The 21,389-nt window shown below is 42.3% G+C and overlaps 1 protein-coding gene across 5 annotated transcripts in view; it reads left to right on the forward strand.

The window, feature by feature from the left end:
• Positions 1-21,389, forward strand: part of CELSR1 (cadherin EGF LAG seven-pass G-type receptor 1) — a 168,441-nt gene that overhangs the window by 120,909 nt on the left and 26,143 nt on the right. For 3 of the 5 annotated variants that reach the window (XM_027639766.1, XM_027639764.1, XM_027639763.1), the window contains exons 9-22: positions 4,170-4,336; positions 4,789-4,974; positions 5,306-5,419; positions 5,739-5,913; positions 6,616-6,757; positions 8,542-8,662; positions 9,885-10,068; positions 10,922-11,023; positions 12,859-12,953; positions 13,267-13,476; positions 15,492-15,675; positions 18,422-18,565; positions 19,737-19,938; positions 20,281-20,448. In XM_027639766.1, the coding sequence (XP_027495567.1) occupies positions 4,170-4,336; positions 4,789-4,974; positions 5,306-5,419; positions 5,739-5,913; positions 6,616-6,757; positions 8,542-8,662; positions 9,885-10,068; positions 10,922-11,023; positions 12,859-12,953; positions 13,267-13,476; positions 15,492-15,675; positions 18,422-18,565; positions 19,737-19,938; positions 20,281-20,448 (2,194 nt within the window). The remainder of the gene's footprint in view (positions 1-4,169; positions 4,337-4,788; positions 4,975-5,305; positions 5,420-5,738; positions 5,914-6,615; positions 6,758-8,541; positions 8,663-9,884; positions 10,069-10,921; positions 11,024-12,858; positions 12,954-13,266; positions 13,477-15,491; positions 15,676-18,421; positions 18,566-19,736; positions 19,939-20,280; positions 20,449-21,389) is intronic. The other 2 variants (XM_027639762.1, XM_027639765.1) reach the window with 1 other exon arrangement.

A 21,389-nucleotide genomic window follows, 5' to 3' on the forward strand; every position in this document is an offset into this window, starting at 1 on the left:
CTTAGCCCAGAATAATTTGTGTTGTGATCAAGGATTTTGTTCTTTTGATGTATCTACCCCAAACCAGAAATTCTGGATTGCTGTCAGCAGAGTGTGGACCCTGGAATTGCAGCTGAGCTGCATGCACCACAGGGATTTGCAAACCCCTTTAGCACAATATGCCTCAGCCTGGGCCAGATCTAGGTGTTGGCAGCTGTTCTCCCCTTACCTGAGAAGCAGCAGCTCAGGAGGAGAGGACACATGGTTAAGTTTTTGTCTTGGAATTAAGGGTTTGTAGAGTGAGGAACAGGAAAAAGGACTGATGGGATGGAGACCTCTTCCTATGTTCCACCTCATGCAGAGCCCAGAGTTGCTATTACTGCCCCTAGTGAGGTGCCTGCTTTCTGTAGCAGCTCCTCAAGTATTCTGAGCTTCACAGGTTTGTATGAAGATCTGATTTTCCCATGTGTCTCATGCCAAGTATCTTTGTTGGTGAAGTTCTGGTGGTTTTGTCATGACCAGCTGATCTCTGTGGTACAAACCCATGCTGATGTATCCTGAGGGAGTGCCAGGGCCCAGCTCTGCTATAACCTGTGCTGGTATAAATGGGGAGTAGTGCTATCACATGCAAAGACTATCCTTCCCTCTGTCTTTATCTTAGTTTTCAAGTGGAAATTCAGAATTTGACCAAACGTGTGTTTTATTTGTTATTTTCTTATCACATATTCAAGACCAAACCATAAAGTTTGAGACTTAGAAAATCACCTCAGAACTGCCCTGTATACATCACTGGAAACTCATTATAAGTTCAGGTAATAGAAGTGATGACAGTCACATCAGCACTGCTTCCCTTGCACCAGCAGTCACCTCTGCCTCCAGCACTGTGATTCCTGCATGTCCCCTCTGACACTCTCAAACTCCAGGTTCTTGCTGATGCCTCAATTTGTGGGGTTTTTCTGAAGTTTGAGGGCAGCAGGCTGCTTGCTTCTTTGATGGTATTTGTAGGCCAGAGTGTCTCTATGGAAAAATTGCCAGCCAAGAAAGAAATTAATTTTTCTGGAATGTGACCAAAGATTTCAGGAGCCTGAAGTTAAAGTCAGGAGGAATCACAGATATGCAATACTCCTGGCTTTCAGGTTGCTCAGTTGAATACTCAGCTATGATCCTAGCAGCATTAGCTATTATTGGGTAGCTATTTTTAAAAAAGTCTTAGGTAGAATATTTGCATTCTTGTGTAGGAGTGATTGGCTGCTGCATTTCTTCAATCCCTTTGGCAGTGCAGGATCTGCTTCAGGCTCACAGACAACAAAGACTTTGGCAGGTTACCAATCCACCTTTTTTGATTTCCTGCTCTTCAGAAATTCTGGGATCTGGTTTGCGCTAGTGAGGATGGGGTGTTTTAACCTCACCATCCTCCTAGGACCTGCTAACTAACCTTCTGGTAGCTCCCATCTCCCTCTGCTGACATATAGAAGGGAGATAAAATTAAGAAAAAATTAGTTTCGCCTTTGTTGTAATTTAATTCTTTTAAAATATCAGGTATTGCAATGCTGTGAAGAAGATCTAGCAGCTGTGTCTGACTCTTGGATGACCAATGTCATTGCACTAGCCTTGGGCTGACCACCACAGGTCTGCACATAAACATAAGCTTTCACATGTCCTACAGCCAAACTGCAGGTGATGTCCCATGGGATGTTGGCAGCGTGTTTCCCCAGGCCCTCTGTCTCCACAGGGCATGGTCCTCATGTTTTTCTGATAGCCTGTTAAATGTAGTAGTCTTCTTAAAAGGGTACGTAGATACACAGGTAGTGCTTCAAAGTGACAAACCCTGAGAACACAATTAGTTTTCATCCCTACATCGCTGATGGCAGGGAGATGCTGTGCTGGGAAGCGCATGTGCTCGCCTCTGTGGTGACAGGGGTGGTTAGGTCACATCTGGGTACACTGGATGTGGCCACCAGCCCCTCCATGGTCCCAGGCGTGGTCGCAGGCATGAGGAAGGGCTGGGGGAAAGAGGGAGGTCAGAGCAGGCTGACAGATGGATTTCTATTTTAACAGCAGGGGAAGGTGCACCCTGGCCTCAGGGAAGGGAAGAGAGTTGGGAGGAGGTGTGGGAAGGGAATGGTATTTGCAAGTAACAGAAAGTCACCACCGGTGAGAAAAGAAAGAAGGTGGCTAATTACCATGCCAGTCCAGTTCTCCCAGGAGCAAAGCCAAAACACTTCCAAACAGCATTCCCAGCCTCCAGCAGGTGGGAAGCCCACAAGGTTTGCATCCTGGCTCTGCTCTCCAGAGGCAGATGGACTTAAAAGTCTCAGCAACTGTCTAGAAAACCAGCAGCAAAGTTGGTAGTTGAGGTCATTGTGAAGGTCAGCAGGGCAGAGGAGGAAGGATAAGGCTGACTTTTGCGCAGGTGGAGCAGAAGGAGGAAATAATGCTGCTCAACACCATTGTCCTGGTTACTTTTACATTGATGTGGTACAGTGTGGGCTCATGAATTGTGCCCTCACCCAGACGGCCAGAACTTAAGCACTGTGTTCAAGTTATAAGCAAGCTGGGGACATCTTTATCTGGTGACAAACTTCTTTACATTGCTGTCTGGTTTTCAAGAGCAGGCTACACTGCAGTTGTTCCACCACATGCTCTCGCTGGCATTCATGGAGGACTGAGTATGAATGCAAAAGGGAGATCACAGCAGGAGGGAGAAGGACTGTCCTTTGGGGCTACCTGCACTTAACCTGGTGTGGGGTGGTTTGGTAACCACCTCTTAGAGAAGGGGAAGTCAGTTTTCACTTCTGGCTTGGCTAGTGATAGCCCATTAGTCCCTAACATCTTGTTTCTCACAAATAGGGAGATAAAGGGCTTGCAATTTTCCTCCAACCCCTTCACTCCAGTCCCAACCCCAGCCTTTCCTTTTAGAGACACCAGCAAGGCAGACATATCAGAATTTGGGGTTTGGGTTTATTCCTCAAAAAAATGAACCTTCATATCAACTTTATTCCATTTTCTGCTATGGTGTGATCCCTCCACCTTTTTCTAAGGACTTGCCATTTTATAGTAGTGCACATGCATTTATATATACATGATCTGTCCTAGTACAAAAAAAAGGTGTCAGAAGTGTCAGTAGATTATGGTAGTGTGGAGCAGAAGGGGAAAGACTGTTAAGACCTGTCGTCTCACTGCCCATCTACATGGACTCAGCACATGAGAAAATAAAAGGCTGGAGACTAATCTAGGAGTTGTACCCAGTGTCTGAGGTCTGCTTCCACTGGCAAAAAGCTGCCATGAATGTCACCAACATGCCCACAAATAAGGATGTCAGGCAGGGGCTGACTGCAAATCCTTCTACAAGGTGCCATGCATGGTGGAGGTGTCATATGAGGTGCTGCAAATAGCACAGAGCTCCCATGGCTTAGGTTGTGTTTTTAATCAGTGGGATCAACTAATCCATGGTACTGTAGCTCCTGTTACCTAAGGTAACAACTTTAAAAGTCCAATGGGTGGGTGTTCCCCTATTTTCCATCAGCAAAGTACTTTCCATTGAAGGCTGTCATCAGTGTCTCCCTGTAGGAGCTGTGTTCTTGCAAGGTTAGAGAGGAGGGCAACTCTTCAGCTGTCAGCTTGAGATATTTAAGGCAGATGATTTAGGCAATTCCACACAAGCTTTCTCGCTGTGAAAGGGCTGTGTAACAGGGACAGCTAAATAATCAGGCCCTGGAGTATTCGTAATTAATTCATATTTCGTATTGCATCTCAGCCTTTTCCTGTGTTTAATCTGTTAATTAGAAGAAGGTAATCAAGGGTATGTTGAAAATATCTGCGGCAACTGTTGCCTTCATACTTCCTGCTCTGTCCACCCACTCATCAGCAGAATTGTATCAGCAGAGATCTTGAGTTTACCTTTCTAGGAACAGCTCTCACCTTGGTAATGCCATAGCAGTGTGGAGGTGCTGCTTTTCAGCACAGGCAAGATGCCTACCCCACAACAAGGGAAGGTTGTGAATTTCCAGTATTATCAACAGCTTCACAGTAACTCCCCTAGACTGGCTCTTAATCCATAGTAGATTACATATAGCTTAGTGGAAGAGGGACTAGCTACCTTGTGTTATCACTGCAACAGACAATCATTTTTCCTCTTAACCTTTGTCCTGAAGGATATCAACTGTTTCTCTTCTGTATTTTGATTTCAGCAATGCCTTCTCCTCAGCGTTTCAGTGGTGAAAGCATTATCATTTGGAGTGACCTTGACATTACCATCTCTGTGCCATGGTACATTGGGCTGATGTTCAGAACTCGGAAAGTCAATGGCATGCTGATGCAAGCCAATGCTGGGGCTGCATCCAAGATCAACATTCAGGTAAAAATGTGGCTGCCTTTGGTTAGAAAAGAATTCATTCTCCCCCATCAGTGGATATGACCAGATGAACTACATAGCTTCATGCACACAGCTGAATGCACATCAATAAAAACATATTATTACTTTAGCGTTTTACAAAGATCAAAAGATGAATGATCAAAATATCATAAAAATCATATTCATTGGTTTAAGATTATTTTTTTAACCAGGGGTGGTAGTACGCCTTAATATAAATGCAAAAAAATGTATGTATTGTTTTGGGGTTTTTTTGTCCACAAGGTAAGTTGGAGTCTGAATGTCCAAAGTTACACTAGGAGTTCTTGCAAGCATTTGTCTTGTCTTTACTCTTTGGGCTTTTTTTCCTTTTTGGGTTGTCTTAGGAAATGTTATTATCGTACCCTCTCCTTCCAAAGCATCCAATTCAATACAAAAGACTTTTATTTTCCCAACAGATACTGAACAACTACGTGCAGTTTGAAGTGTACAGTGGCCTGAGCCAGGTTGCTAGTTTGACGATGAGCCAGTCACGAGTCAGTGATGGGGAATGGCATCATTTACTGATAGAGCTGAAGAGTGCTAAAGATGGTAAAGATCTCAAGTACCTTGCTGTCATGTCCTTGGACTACGGGATGTACCAGGTAAGGCAGCATCATAACTTTGCAGCTAAGCACTGCAGAGATGTTTTTAGGAGAAAGTAGGATAAAGGAACCGGACATATACTTATGCTGTGAGACATTTTCTGTGGTGATTCGTGTCTAATGAATACTATTAATTTATTAAGCCTAATGATAAGATATCTTATGAAGAAGTCCTGAAAAAGACACATTCCAATACCTGGTTCCTTACTGCTTTTTTAGTTTTTCTGTAATCTACTGTCAGCTACTGCTTGACTCCATCACTACAGAAAGCAGGCTGGCTGTGTCACAGAGGGTGATAGTGCTTCTAATTGTCTGTCCTTTTCCTCAACAGAGCACTGTACAGATTGGAAATCAACTACCTGGACTGAAAATGAAAAGCATCATTGTGGGAGGTGTATCTGGAGACCAAGTCTCTGTTCAGCAAGGATTTTATGGATGTATGCAGGTATGAAATGAAAAGTGTAGCAATAGATTTTGAACTTGTGAGAAAATACCCAGGTGAAAATGTGGGGGTTTCTTTTTCATCCATGCTCAAACATTTCTGTTTCCTTCATAATCTAAGAATTAAAATAGTAAAGTCTACCCACTTTCCCAGGTACAAATCTGATCGCACAGGGGAAAAACATCTGAAAAAGAATCTGATTTGACTCATCAGATGATGTTTCTTTAAATGTAGCCTCATCAATTAAAGGGAGTAGTGAAACACATAGTACTGTACTCTGAATGAAGACTCTAATTTAAAAATAATTGTCTTTTGTCGCCAGGGAGTAAGAATGGGAGAGACATCTACAAATATAGCAACACTCAACATGAAACAGGCTATCAAGATCAACGTAAAGGAGGGTTGTGAGGTGGATAACCCTTGTGATTCCAACCCGTGTCCCCAGCACAGCTACTGCAGTGATGACTGGGACAGCTACTCCTGTGTCTGCGACCCAGGTAACCTGGTGACCATCCCATGCACTCATCCAGGAGATGGATCACACCTTCATGCACTCATCAGAAGCAGTGCAGCAGCAGAAGCATGCCTGTAAAGTGTTCATCTTCTGATTCTTCCTTTTTCAGTCAGTATTATCTTTCTCACTCTTACCCATAGCACCTTGAAACTGCAGTCATGGGCTAAGGATCTAGGCAACGTATCCACCAAACAAAAAGACAATCTCTGGTCCAAAGGACTCCTGTGCACCTCCCCTTTTCTTTTCTCTGTTTTTTTTTTACTTTTCATTTTCTTTCCCAGCCTTTTCTGCTGTTAAATTTCAGTCTCTCACTCTGCATCCTAATCAAGATACTTTGAATGTTTTCTCTGTTTTGGTGCATGGAGCCAGCACATGCTGTCAGTACCCAGCACAGTCACCTCCCGGACACGCAACAAAAGAATACAAAACTATTTGTAGCACATGCTCTGAATATAAAACTGGGAACCAAAGTCACAAGGGTACCTCAAGCATGGTAACAGACTGTCAGAAAGAATGACCCATTATCATTTTGGCTGTACTATTTTCCCATTTTGAGAAGGAAAAGAGTACCTTATTTCTGACAGTATCTTAGGGGGAATCTACTGATTATTGTAGACAGTCTTTTGGAGACATGCAAATTGTAAATTACAATGGTTGATCTAATTTTATGACCTTGTCTCCCCAGGGTACTTTGGGAGAGACTGTGTTGATGTATGTAACTTGAACCCATGTGAGCATGTCTCCACATGTGTGCACAAACCCAGCTCATCCCATGGCTACACCTGTGAATGTGGACAAAGCTACTATGGACAGTACTGTGAAAGCAAGTAAGAGAATTATTTTGTTCTTGGTTTCTTGATCCTTCCAGGTAGCTCTTCTTCTGAGGCAGCAGTCCTCTCACTTCCTTTTCCACTTTGGTTAACTCTCCTGTTACCATTTGAGTGTTCGTAGTGGATGGTATTTGCAGGCTCCCTGCCTTTTGGCATTCCTGAGATCTTCCCAGAAACCAGACAAACTTCCGTATTACTCAGGAGCCACTTTTCTTCGTCAGCAGCTCAGGGACTCAACCGGTTGTGTTGTGTTAGACAGCACTGCATCTCACCTGGGCCTTGTGGTGGACCTGGCCCGAGTTTGCTCTGCATCTCTCCTGCAGCTCCCCCAGCACATAGAGCAATGCACCCAGTTTGGTGGCCCATAGCCAGATAAAATCGGTTTGCAGTTTGGGTCCAGTCCCTGGACTGGCAAAAAGCCATCTCCTCTGGACAGTCTGGGAACCTATGTCTGTTGCTTTGTTGGAGAAACGTGCTGATTCCCTCGTCAGCAGCTTCCTGGCCTCAGATAAGCATTCAGCAACCAGCCTTATCCCAGAGGCGGCACTTTGATTCACTGTAATATGGGCCATTCATGATGTGCAAATGAAGTGCATTTGTCTGCCCGTTTAGGAATAGCTCATGTGATGTTTCCTTCCCTTTGAAAACTGCAGGCTTCTTCCTCTGCCTTTTGTTGTATGGGCTTGCAAACGTTGGCCTTGCGGTTGCCAGATTTGTCTTTCATTCCTCTGGATTAGAGACACAGAGACATTGTCCCCTGTCATTATCTGCTGACATCATGTCAAGTACAGCAGTGTGGTTTTCATATTCTAAAGCATAGAAGTACAAACCTGGTAATTACTGTAAACAAAATTGGTAGTGGTCTTCAAAACAGATGGGAAATAGCTTTTCTTTCCTAAAATGAGCAGGAAGGGAATTTCTTGTGTATTACACTGATCACAGTCTCAGCAGTGTTGTCATTTAGGCTATTGCTTGACAAAAACTTCCAGCTATTAGAGACCCAGGTCATTGCCTCTGGCCCTTTCTGGAGGTCTCTTGCCAGCACTAGTGTTGGGGCATCTCTGGGATAACCAGCTCAGAAGCTTACCCAGAATAAACAATACCAGTGAAAATGAGGGTTATCCTTTGGCTAGGGTGGCTTTTGGCTTGCTACATAACTTTCAACGAGCTGTGCTGCTGCACTCATAGTTGGAATCACAGATTCTGATTCATAGTCTGGATCAAAGCTACCACCCTTCCCTCTTCCATGTCCCCAGCCACATGTGTCCTCTGCCTCCCCTGTGGCAGACCAGGGCTTTTCAGACCCTACAGTGAGCTGTCTGAGAAAGCCAGGTTGGCTGAAAGTAGTGGCTTTTCTTTATAAGGTGAGCTTGCAGCCAGCTTTGCACCTGAGCTGGTGTCCCTGTAGGCTGGACAAGAAGCCCCACCACCCACAGCAGGACTGGGGCAGGAATCTGTGGGGATGGGGAGTGGAATATAAAGTGTTGGGCAGCTGTATCCCAGGGCAGTTTGTGGTGGTAGGTAAACCATGCACGTGCTCAGTGCCACCTGCACTTGTAAATATTTGGAGAAATGTTCCCTCTAGGGTTTCATAGCACTGATATTCTAAATTTTCTTGTATTACAGTGTATATGCATTTATATATGTATTGATTGTTGGCTGAGATACATTAGTCTACATAAGCTGATGAAGTTGAGTGCAGATTTGGCCCTAGGGTCTTTTTTTTTCATGTGTTTTAAAAGGAAACTTAAAATAACTTTCAATTTGATTTTCTTTTGTAGGATTGACCTGCCTTGTCCCAGAGGTTGGTGGGGAAATCCCATCTGTGGCCCATGTAATTGTGAGACCAGTAAAGGGTTTGATTCTGATTGCAATAAGACCAATGGAGAATGCCACTGCAAGGTAAGCAAAAGTCAAAATTTCTTTATTTTAAAAAGTAACTGTACCGCTAATAACTACAGGTGAGTATCTGAGACAAAGTACACACAGTTGTGCTTTGTATCATATATATATATATGTGTGTGTGTGCACTGTGGAGTTAATCATTACCCAAAACATTTTGCTGGCACCACCCTTCTCAAAATCATAGCGTGAAGCTCTTATCTTGTTTATGTTTGAAAACCGAACTGAGAGGATGAAAGCCTGGCTCTGATCTCTGAAGTGCAGCTCTGTTTATCAGGTGAGATCAGACAGGGGTGCAGAGGAGTGCCTGTGGTATTTTGTGTATCACAAGTGAATAATAGTCATGAAACAGCTCAGGGCAGCTGGGTGAAGCTCCCTCCTGTGCAATGGCCAGCCAAAGGCCTAGCAACTGGAGAGAAGTAAATACGAAAGGCTGAATGCTTTCCTCAGTGCCACCTCTGACGAGTTTAAAAGGGAATGTCCTTGGACAGTCAGGGACAGATGGGGGACATGGGAGTGGAGGTGCCTCTGTCGTGGAGGTTTTACAAAGGACTTCTCACAATAGGTTTTACAATAGGCTTGAATGACATCAGAGGAGCTGGGCCTGTTCAGACTAGTGGCTGTGAATCTAGCCCCCTGCTCCTTTCCAAAATGCCAGCAGGATGCACGGCAACTGTTGCATTAAATGGAGTCAGTGGGGTGCCAGCTCCATGCTCTTGTGCAATCATGTAGTGCCTCAGATCAAAAGCATGTACAGATGCAATTTGAATATGTGATCATTGCTTCCTCTACACCCTCTACGTGAAACACAAATGGACAGTGCAAGAACCTTCCTTACTGACTTGTTCATGCCATATAGGAGTGGAATTGCAAAGCAGAGAAAACTGTAAATCCTTCAAGAATATGTTTAGTGGGCACTGGCAGCAAGTGCTCAAGAAATAACATGGGCCCTCTACCCCCACTGCAAATGGCAGTGCAAACCTGGGGTCTCTATGACACAGGGCAGCCCCAGCACTCAGCTCTGCCTCTCTGGCTTACCTGGGCTAACACAGCACACTGCCCAGAGCTATTACATTTTCTGATAGTAGTAATGTCATTTCTATCTGTGCTTTGCAAAATTAGCCCTTTTATGATGCACATGCTGTTAGAGCAGGATTTCAGAAACGTTGGTAATTTGGAATGTAAGTCAAATACCTTGTGTCTATCATTGTGTTTTTTCTAGGCAAATTACTACAGGCCCCAGAACAGTGACACCTGCTACCCCTGCGACTGCTTCCCGTCTGGCTCCCACACACGTGCCTGTGACATGGAGACAGGACAGTGTCCTTGCAAACCTGGTGTCATAGGGCGGCAGTGCAACCGCTGCGACAACCCCTTTGCAGAAGTCACCGTGAGGGGCTGCGAAGGTACCTTCTGTCCAGCATGTGCTGCTTATCAGCTGGGCTGCAGCTGCAGCATCAGAGCTTCTGACAGTGGGCAAGTGGGGGGCACAGCGGGGGCCGTGCAGCTGTATTGTGAGATGCATGTGAACCCAGAAGGATGGCTTCAGCAGAGGCAATGGGAGCTGCAGCAGCCTAAGTGTACACCCCTCCTCTTAATTCTGTGCCAGTATATCTCATGGGGACTGGGGAAAAGCAAAAAAACTCTAATCTTTTTAATTTTCTTCAAATGGAAATATAGCAAGCTGGGGCAGAGCAAGCAGTGAGCAAAACATGTGGAGGGCAAAACACTAATACCAATTTCTCTTTAAACCTGAGTTCATCTGCCAGTGCAGTGTTGTAATTGCTGAGCTGCAGATGAACAGGTGGGTGAGAGCCCTTGCACCTTCTGCCCACAGAGTGTGTGCTGTGCACCTCGTGCACTCTGCCTTTCTTCCCTGTCTTGCCCGTCCTGCCTTTCCTCTCACCCACCCACCCACCCTCCTCCTGTGATCAGCACAAAGCTGCTGCAGCAGCCATCACCACAGTGCGTGGGTGAAATGAAAGAGAAATGTTTTCCCACAATAAGGGAGAAAGCAGAGATAGACAGAGCCAAAATCCAGAGCCCCATAATCATACTGAGCTCTCCTCTCCCTGTACATGTCTGCCCACTCTGCTGGATAAGGAGCAGCTAATAAGTTACAGCTTGGAAGGCACTGCAGAGGGCAGGTGTCCTGAAAGGGCTTTGGAATTACAGGAAGGTCCTTTAGATAAGTTGAAATATCTTGTTGTGATTTTTGTCTTGTCAGAAAAATTGCATCATTTCTTTTTCTGCTTTCAGTAATTTATAATGGCTGTCCCAAAGCTTTTGAGGCTGGTATTTGGTGGCCACAGACCAAGTTTGGCCAGCCAGCTGCTGTGCCATGTCCTAAAGGATCAGTGGGTAAGTTCCCTGGGTAATTCATTAACTACTTTATCTACATGCCTGTTTAAAGGGGAGGGGGGGAGAAAAAAATGTGTACATAAGGAATGGCATTAATTTATTGGGTCTAGAGACTGCAGCCCAGCTCATACATATCATGAGCAGAAAAGTTTACCTAGCTGAAAACAAAGAATTGTTAAAATACATTTGGAACAGTAGCAATAAATAAATACAAAAGTGCAGCAAATAAACATGTACGAAGAACAGAGAATCTCAATTTTCCAAAAGGCACAGTCTAATGTTCTATTTTCTGTTTCTCAAGCAATTCTTGCACATGTAACTTTTAGTTTATAGTGACTTGTAAATGTTCTTTTGCAATACAGCTCCTCTGGGCAAAGACAAAGTGAGGAAAATCACTTAGGTGATGACTGCTTTACTAGCGTTGCAGGCTACTAAAGCTAAGAGTTACGAGAGAACTCATGTTTTTCCACCCAACCTCTTTTCTCTTTTCTCTAACTCATAAGTGAGATGCTGAAAAACAACCTTTTATAAAGCATGTGAGTTGTGTTGTTTTGTACAACAGGCAAATGACAACCTGCTTTTTTATACATATTCCTGAAAACATGTATCAGATTTTTGAAAACAGAGTTTTCAATCTTTTCTGAAGGCTGTTCTGTGGAAAATGAAACCTCTATCTCGCTTCTGAGCCTGGTAACTCTCTGCTGTGAGTGCTTTTTAAGCTCAGTGAGTTATAAATAGCTATCTGACTGCCCCAAATATTACTGGGGGGAGGCCACTGCCTGTAGATGCGCAGAAGATTTGTGGTCATGCAAGCTCATGTTCTGAAGATTTTAGGAGATAGAATTGATTTATTTTTTTAAGTTGAAGAATATTTACGTTGTTAAACACTATAAAGTTGAATTAAAATAAGCTTTCTGTACTGTTCTTGTGGTCGACCCTGGTATCTCTTCTAGAAAATAGGCTAGTGGGCAAGGCTATAGGAATTTATAGAAGTTGCACGTTTTAAGTAAATTTTACAGAACATTCAAAAAAAGTAAGCTTTATAATAATGAGTATTCAGACAAAGAACCTGAGGCTTAATTGTATTCACCTAATCATGGAATAGAAATAATATCATTAAATACAGTAAAAATAATTATAATTTGTATTTAGATATTGGTAATTAAATGCCTTAGACACATGCAGTATGTTATGTGCTAATTAACTAGCACAAATGTAAATTTTGAATCTGTAACTTGCAATTCACAGTGACGGATCCACAGCCAAGAATCACATTTTAAAATTATTTGACAAGCAGTACAAAGTATAGTAGGCTACATTAAACAGTAAGCTGCTCACAGTCCGTTTACAAGTGGCAAAAAGGCAACTATACCTGTTGGCTGAAGTGTTTAGCACATGCAGCATGTGGAGGTGCTGGCGTGTGTTGACATGAGGGCAGCATTTATCCAGAAGGTTTTCCTATACAGGCTATTGCACAGAAATCTGAGCAGGGATTGGTTTTCAGGAGTACTTAGGAAGTGCAGAGTCCTTCTCATATTTGGTATAAATAAATGAATTAATTTGAGAACATTAGGGCAATGAGGCTGAGAGCTGAGTTGGCAGAGCTGGAAGCTTGCCTGACTTTTCTCTGAAGCCTGGGGAAAGTGTTTCTTGAAGATTAGTAGTCTTTAACTTTTCTCTGACAGGAATCTCCGATTTGGAAATTGAAATACATATGTAGCTCTAAGAAGCTTGAAAATGTAGGAAATCTGAAAGCTTAGGATAGCTGAAATCTATGAGTATTTACCCAGCACAATTCAGAACATTATTTGCCATTGATGCTTTGTTTCCTGCAGGAAACGCCGTTCGCCATTGTAACATTGAGAAGGGCTGGTTGCCTCCTGAGCTTTTCAACTGCACCACCAACACTTTTGTGGATCTAAAAATCATGGTAAGCTGTGTTGTCTTTCCCTTTGTTTTTTAAAAGATCATCAATTCGGACTCCAGTTTGATGTCACTGCACTCAGTCTTTTGACTGAGTCTTTGAACCCCCTCATTTTCCATCAAGACCCTTGTGCTTTACTGGCTTGCAGTTACATTTGCCCTTGAGTTTTGTTGCCAGCCCTTTCTCAAGACAAACAAAATTTTGATCAAACAACTCCCATGTGCCAAAAATCTCTAAATTATGATTGTCTTTGTAACTAGAATGAAAAAAAAAAAAGGTACATCATTGGTTTTCTTCGTCCTTCCTGTCTTTGATTCAGAATGAGAAGTTACACCGCAATGAGACTAAGTTGGATGGGGACAAAACCATACGGATCGTGAGAGCGCTGCACAATGCCACCAAATACACGCACAGCTTGTATGGCAACGACGTGAGAACATCTTACCAGATGATGATCCGAGTCCTCCAGTATGAGAGCCAGCAGCAAGGCTTTGACTTGGCAGCCACAAGAGATGTGGAATTCAATGAGGTAAGAGAGATACTGTATACTGTGCTGAGCCCTTACAGTTTGTCTTAAAAAACAGGTGGCAATGGATAATTAAATTTGTCTTTCACCAAGGTGCAGCAAATATTATGTAATTGTTTAATCTGTTTCGCAGATAAGCCACTCTTCTCAATTTGGAATGGAAGGTTGGTTATTCATGTGTGTATGCACGTGTATGTGTGTGTAATACAAATATAATGGACAGAGCTCCTCTAATAAATACTATCATAGTAACAGCCAAAAGCAAAATTCCCCATATAAAAAAAAAATCAAGTTCATGTGTTATTCCTGACTAAAATAGTTTTGTGTACTATATTCAGTTTTATTGTAAAACATGCCTAATGTGATCATGTTCATTTAAATGTGCAGTGAACTAAGTCTGAGCCAGTTACTGACTCTGAAGGTTTCCTCTAATTCAGTTTGAAAAAACTTGAGTCATGAGTTGGTACATTGAAAGACATTCCATGTCATATTGATATTTTAAGGCACATACTAAAATCCATGCCAGAGAGCTTCTGCTGGCCAGAGCATTCACAAAAGGCCCAGTTATTACCAAAGACCTGGTAATACTAGTGAGCAGGTCACTGTTCACAGTACTCCATGAGGACCAGCTGGGTCAGGCAGACTTTGGGGTGAACCTGGAGACCCTGTGCAAGGCAAGCTTCACCAGAAGAGGATGTCACTGAGATAGAAGCAGGAGGAAATGTGGCTGAGAAAATTCCTCTGTGTCTTGGGCTGTACAGTCCACAGAGAGTGGAGAACTTCTGAAATGTTTTACATTTGGGATGCACCAGATTTTGAGATTTTGAGAGATTCTGGTTTTCCTTTCTTGTGGGCTGGGAAGTGGATGAATTCCCCCATTCAGATCTTGAGAAGGAACTTCATTTTCAGCATATGTTGTTAAACAAAAATAAGAATAAGCAAAAAAGAAATGGTTTGGAAACCTCGGTTTAATTTATTGTTCTCTGCATTTGGCACTGAAATTCATACAGATGATGTTTTCAAGAACTCCTTAAATATTTTAGGATAGGTCAGGAATTTGAAAACTAATGGATACAGCTCATGAGAAAAAGGAGGTAACAGCCTAGGCTGAAGGAGCACAGGGGGAAAAGGAATTTATTTTTTTATAGTCTGAAGTAGAAGCCTGAAAAATAGATAATAAAAAACATAAATAATATTCACAAACATGGAGGAGGCCTGGTACCAAGTACTGCATGTGTCTCCTGCATTCCTGGGAACCATGTCATGCTTCTCACCCTAGGTTAAGGTGTCATACTGGCAGTCTCTTTTAGCTTCATTCAGCCTGAGGGTCTCTTTGCATATTCTTCTAAGAAAGGGCAGAAGGGGGAGGTCCTCAGAAAGAACTTACTTTTTAATATCATTTGTAACCAACATAAAAATGGGGAGACAGTAACATGATTTAAGTTTTCCTATGTATTTTCAAGTTTGTCTGTGCAAGTTAATACTTTTGTAATTTTTCACCATATAAGTTGTCTTTGTTATCCAGGAAACAACAAAGTAAAAGAAAAAAATAAAATAAAAGAGAAAGTGATATTACTATCTCTGGCTTTCTTTTGTTTTTCAGAAAAAAACGTTATTTTGATTTCTCTGGGGGAGTTCTTCTTTAGTTTACCTACTAAAAGCTGTGCTTTTTGTGTTTCTTATCTCCCTGAGACAAAGAAAACATGGTTAGGTTTTCCTTCTGCATTTTCTTGCTAGATTTCCTGTCATTAAGGGGAAAATAGGCAGTTCTCTTACAGCCTCCAATTTTGGCTTACTTTACTTATAAAAAGTTTGGAGGGATTTGCTTAAGTAACAAAAAAACCTGAGGGTGAGTAACTGGTGTGCATATTTTCATATGGCTGCAGTAAAACATGCCTGCATTAAAATATTTCACTATACGCTCACCTAAGGCAGTAATGCCAATCAGTTTCAATATTCCTCACTTGAAACCCACACTTTGTTTGCTTCATAATTTAGGCTTGTACTTTATTTCTCAGAATATTATCAAAGTGGGCAGTGCTTTACTGGACCGCAGCAACAAGGAGCACTGGGAGCAAATTCAGCGAACAGAGGGTGGCACCGCTCACCTGCTCAGGCACTATGAGGAATATTTCAACAACGTGGCCCAGAACATGAAGAAAACCTACCTGAGACCTTTTGTAATTGTTGCCACTAATATAAGTGAGTATCTGTGCTGAAAACTGCCATTTGGTATTAGTTTTAAAAATGTGCTGAATAGAGATGCTAGTTATTTGTTTTAGTAGAACACACTGAGAAAAATCATTGCATTCGTTTCAAGTTCATTGAGCCTTGATCCATATCTCTCCATTACCATGGGGGCCTCCTGGGAGATGCCTGCTCTATTTTCCCTCTGGGCCATATTCCCTCCATGCTCCATGTGGCATTTGTTGCAGTTGCAGTAGTGTAGAGATAGTAGGAAATACTAAATTTGTATGTAAAGGGAATGCCTTTTGGGACCATATAGTATAGTTGAATGTAGTAAATCAAGTTTTTGAAAAAACCGCACCACCTCCACCTGAAGAATTACTGTAGGACAAAATAAACAACCCAACTGTTGATCACATTGCATATTATTGATGTGATTAGCATAGGAATGGACTGCACAGGGAGGTAGTGGAGTCACCAACCCTGGAGTGCTCAAGAAATGGCTGGACATGGCATTTAGTGCTGTGGACGAGTTGACAGTATGATGATCAGTCAAAGGATGGACTCGATCTTAGAGCTCTTTTCACATACCTTCCTAGCCTGGAATGGATCCAAAAAGCCATCTTCTATAGAAATTCCTGTGCTGAAAGGTATTTTCTTGGAATCACCCATCCAGGCGTTCAGCTACCCTCCCAGTCTTGCAAAACCCATAATCAGAGCAAAATCCTCGGGATCCAAAATATCCAGAATGTGTATAAACTGAGAAAGAAACATCAGGCATACCAAGACACCTTTGGCACCTTTCACAGGGAATGTCTCCTCTGAGAAGCAAATAGCAGTTCCTCCACTTGTAGAACTGTGATGTATTCCATAGATGTCCCTGCTGTACATGTGTGAGTGAAGCACAGCAGCCACAGCCTGGTCAGCCTCTTCTCTCATTTCACCCCCTACCCCCTCTATTTAATTTTCTTCCTGAGTACCAACAATCTGAGCTGATCAGATGTTGGTGATAGTCCTGCTTTGAGCAGGAGGTGAGATAGAGCTGGGTGACCTTCAGAGGTTGCTCCCAAGCAGCATTGCTCCATAGTTTTTCTTTCAGAGGTGCTCTAAACTATTATCAACCTGAACTCATGTTTAGCTTTTCAAGCTGTTGCTTTTATTTCAGACCTGGAGAAGGGCTTATGTGCGCAAAAGTTTGTCTTATTTTCCCAGCTACACCCATTGCCAACAAACCTTGTCCTGAGAATGCTTCATGTTCCACAGTCACAGCAGCATAAAACCAAAGGCACGAGACAGTCAAGCTACAAAGGTTGTAATGTCCTGCATCAACTCTGGGGGGGACAGACTATTGTTGAACTAAGCCAAACTGAAACATTTTGATTTCTGCTTAATAAACCAAAACTGAAATACATTTTGATTCGGGAATCAAAATATTTTTATCTTCACACTCAGAAAAAAAAGTATGCTCAGCATTTTAACCCACCTGAACTGAGATGAAAACAAACCCCAGAATTTCTTGCAGGCTGTAAATCATGATTTTTTATTGACCAGTTCTTTCTGTGTAAAAAGGTGTGAGCTTGGGAGGGTTGAGGCAACTCTGGCCTGAAAGGGGTCTGTTTTCTTTTGAACAGTTTTTCCAGGTGAACATGGTGTTTATAGAGTTTCCTAATGTCTCATCTGGGAGTTATTTAGAGACTGGTAAAGGAATGGGAATTTGCAGATCTTAACTTGGATATTTCTTCATATAGAAACTTGCAGTGGATCACAGCTTTTGGTGTAAGGTTACCCCCAGGACTTGCAGCTTTTCACTTTCATTAGAACATGTAAATTGGCACTCAGTGACTTCTCTTAAATGGGAAAGTTAAAGCCAACTAAGCTGCTTTTAAATATTTTGGCAGTTAGACAACAGGCAGAGATGATGAGGTGAGCTAGGGAGAAACTGCTGGTGTGAGGGAAGGAGAACTGGAGGACTAAGGAGTAATCCCAGGTAAAGTACAGGTTATTTTCTTTGCTTAGCTGACTTTACACTATAACAGATGTAGAAGAAGTATGCTTTTGAAGCAGCAGGTTTAGTCTTCCTATTAAGAAGCAAGTCTAAAATTGGAACATGCAGCACACGCTGGAGCAAGCCAGCAGCACATGGAGAAGCTCTGTGGAGCAGGAGCATGCACTGAACAGCAGCCAGGAAAAGGCCCTTGTGAAACCAAAGTCAGCTGCTGCTGGAGAAGTACCAGCTAAGTGATCTATCTACAGATGGATATTAGGAAAAATTTCTTCACTGAAAGGGTGGTCAGCCATTGAAACAGGCTGCCCAGAGAATTCACCGTCCCTGGAGATATTTAAAAGACATGTAGATCTGGCCCTTAGGGACATGTTTTAGTGCTGAACTTGGCAGTGCTGGGTTAACAGCTGGACTCCATGATCTTAGAGGTCTTTTCCAACCTAAGCAATTCTATGATTCTTTATTTCCAATGCTTGCAGTAGTGTTCTTCTAGTGTGAGATACTGTCTTGTGAATTCCTTTCCATTGTGAAATACATGTATAATTTGATAAATGTAACATAGTGCTGACACATAAGCTTTTAGTTGTCATGTAAGGTATTAACTGAAAGAAATTAAATTTTACTTTGTATTTTGGGGTTAAATTTCTTATCTGCATTGTGCAGATATTTTAACCTTTTAATCATGTTTCATTGTGTTGCAATATCATATTTGAAAGCATTGAAGTTAATTTGATGGGAAACTTTTCCTCCCCCCCCCAGTTATTGCTGTTGACATCTTTGACAAGTCTAATTTCACGGGAGCTAGAATACCACGATTTCATGAGATTAAAGAAGATTACCCAAAAGATCTGGAGTCATCTGTTGTCTTCCCTGATACTTTGTTCAGACCTTCAGACAGGAAAGGTAAAACTCCTCTGCTGCCATTCGGAGAGCAATTATAACTAGTACCCAAAGAGCATGATTGATTCTCACAAAGTAGAGTGGTACTGGGGTGAGAGCAGGGTGACCGTCTACACAAGCAAACGTTATTTAGGGATGGAGCAGGTGTGCATACTTGTGAGGCATTTTGCTTGCCGGCAGCAATGGGAGCATGGGGGGCTGTGTAACTGGCTGTACCTGTCTGTCAGGTCTCGCTTGCAGCCCCTCCAACAGCCCTGTCAAAGTGGGAGAAATGCTCTGCCTCTGTTCCCACCAGGATAGGATGGGATGGCTGCCCAGAGCCTGTAGGCCACAGCTGCCTTCCTCCAGTCACTGCAGAGATGGAGGGAGGTGGTGTGAGAGATGGAGAATCCAAATCTGGAAGCAGAGACATTATCAGAACTAGACAGCAAAGAAAAAGTCTTAAACTGGCTGATTAGGGAAAATATGTGGGGAAGTACCTACTTCCCAGTGTCTCTGAAGTACCTTGATATTGCTGAGAAGCACCACAAGTTTCCTTGGGCAAGAGAAGAGAGAGAGAGTAACTCAAAGTGCAATACACATACCATGTCTAAATATCCTCTGCGTGGGGAAATGGTAACGCTTGTGAAAATAATACATAAGCTCATACAGCTTTATGACTTTTTGCTCATAAACAGGGCATCTGTTTGTATGACTTGTATCTTTTCTGTAAGAAAAAAGGAAATGTGACTTTTAAAAGATGCTGTCAAAATTTAAAGCCCATTATATGACAGAATTAGCAGGGAGAAATCCTGTGTGACTAGTTGGTGTGTTCATAACACTGGTTCTGCCATATATAAAGGTACATGCCATTTAATAGCATGCATATTGTTTTAATGTTCTCCTTAAGTTATGCATGGGGTATTTATACACTTATGAATCTCTTATCTTAGAAATTGCTTATTTTCTAGCTAGACTAAATGGTTTTTCATGGTTCGGTTGTTGATTATCAGCTATATAACTATGAAATGTGCTAAAATTTTATTAAAAATGTCAAATATAACATTAAGAGCATGCTGAGCCTAGAGTTATGACAACAGTAACATCTCTGTATCTTTGCAAAGCAAAATTACCAGTTTAAATGGTAGCTCTGAAGCTGTGTGAAAAGAATTTAATATTTGTGTTGATTCCATAGCAGTGCCTACAATGAAGCCTTCAAATCAAAAAATATCCTCTAAGTTAAACAGTGGTGCGTTCAGCCCTGAAAGTGCTTTTGCAAAGAGAAAGAAGCGACATCCAGAGGACTCACCACGTCATACTGTTGCCATGGTCATTATATACCGATCCCTGGGACACCTCCTGCCTGAAAACTACGATCCCGACCGAAGGAGCTTGAGGTAAACTTCAGACCTGTTTGTGAATTGTACAGATCCCTTCTTCTACTTCCTCTGAGTGTGTAGAAGAGACAGAGCTGCTTTTATACTGACTGTCATGTCAGTATAATGTCATCAGTGCTGCAGTTGTCACCGCAGTACTGTCTCTTGTCCTCTTCTGGCACACTGTAGGAGAATAACCATGTCGGAAGTGCCAGCAGCTTTTGGTCTGTGTGGAAGGCTGATGGTGCATCTACATTTCTTTCTGAGTGGAAGTGACTGGAAACCTTTTATTTGGAGAACCTGGCAAGTCAGCGCTTTGCATTTTCATGTTTCGATCACTGTGCAATTTTTCTCCTTGTGCAGATTGCCAAATCGCCCAATTATTAACACACCTGTGGTGAGCACAGCCATTCACAGTGACGGGGAGTTTCCTCCCAATCTGGTGGAAAAGCCCATCATAGTGGAGTACACCATGCTGGAAACAGAGGAGAGAACAAAGCCTGTCTGTGTCTTCTGGAATCATTCCATCACGTATGTCTTCTGCTTGCTTTAGAGCTATGAGTGACAACTGTCTCAGTAGCAGAGAAGCCCTGCCTAGGAAGATAACTCTGGAGGAAAACACTTTTTGGTCTGTTTATTCAACTGGCAACCGTTTTCTGGTGAAATAGAGCCATGTGTTTCCCACCAACCTGAGAAAAATAAAAATAATTATCCTCAAACAAAGGATTAGCCATGTAGTTTCTAACAAACACAATGCTGTCATGACTTTCTGCAGGGTTCAGTTTCACCCAGCAATAATAAATCTCACAATTTCCTTGTATTTGCTCATGCTTTTTGCTCACAGATGTATATGTGGACAGGCATAGTCTGACTCCAGGGTTTGCATTTGTGGCTTCTCTGAGGTCAAGGATCCTTAAATCAGGATCTCCAGGAGATGATTCAGCTCTTACATGGACTGAATCTTCTCCTGTTACATTCCAATGACTATGGACAGAGCGTATGGCAAACAGACACCCTCCTTGATGCCTCAGCCAGGGCCAGTGCAAAAAATTTCAAAACTAAATCTTCATGTTGTTAAAAAGGAGGACTGAGATTTTGCAGATAAAATTATATGAGTAAAGATTATAAATTTCTGAATCTCAAATGTTTGTATCAGAAGTCAATGGAAAGACAGTTGCACTGATAAGAAGCAACTTTTCATTTCATCAGCTATTGAGGATTTGCTTTCATTTTTTTTACTGAAAAATTGAAGGGAGAGGAAATACCTTCTTTGGGACCTCTGACCTCTTCCAGTTGATGGGAAGCAATTGTAATACGTAAGCAGAATATAAGGAGAGAGTACTTGACTCTCTAGGAGGCAAGTGTTAGGAAGAAGATGAAATACTCTGAAAATGGCTCATTTAAGTCTTTTGTATTGAGTGAAGTTCAACATAAAGACATATTTTTCTTGAAAATGAGAAAAATTATAATAA

The sequence above is a fragment of the Corapipo altera genome, unplaced genomic scaffold (genome assembly GCF_003945725.1).
Source record: "Corapipo altera isolate COAL_440 unplaced genomic scaffold, ASM394572v1 1b, whole genome shotgun sequence".
NCBI lineage: Eukaryota > Metazoa > Chordata > Aves > Passeriformes > Pipridae > Corapipo > Corapipo altera.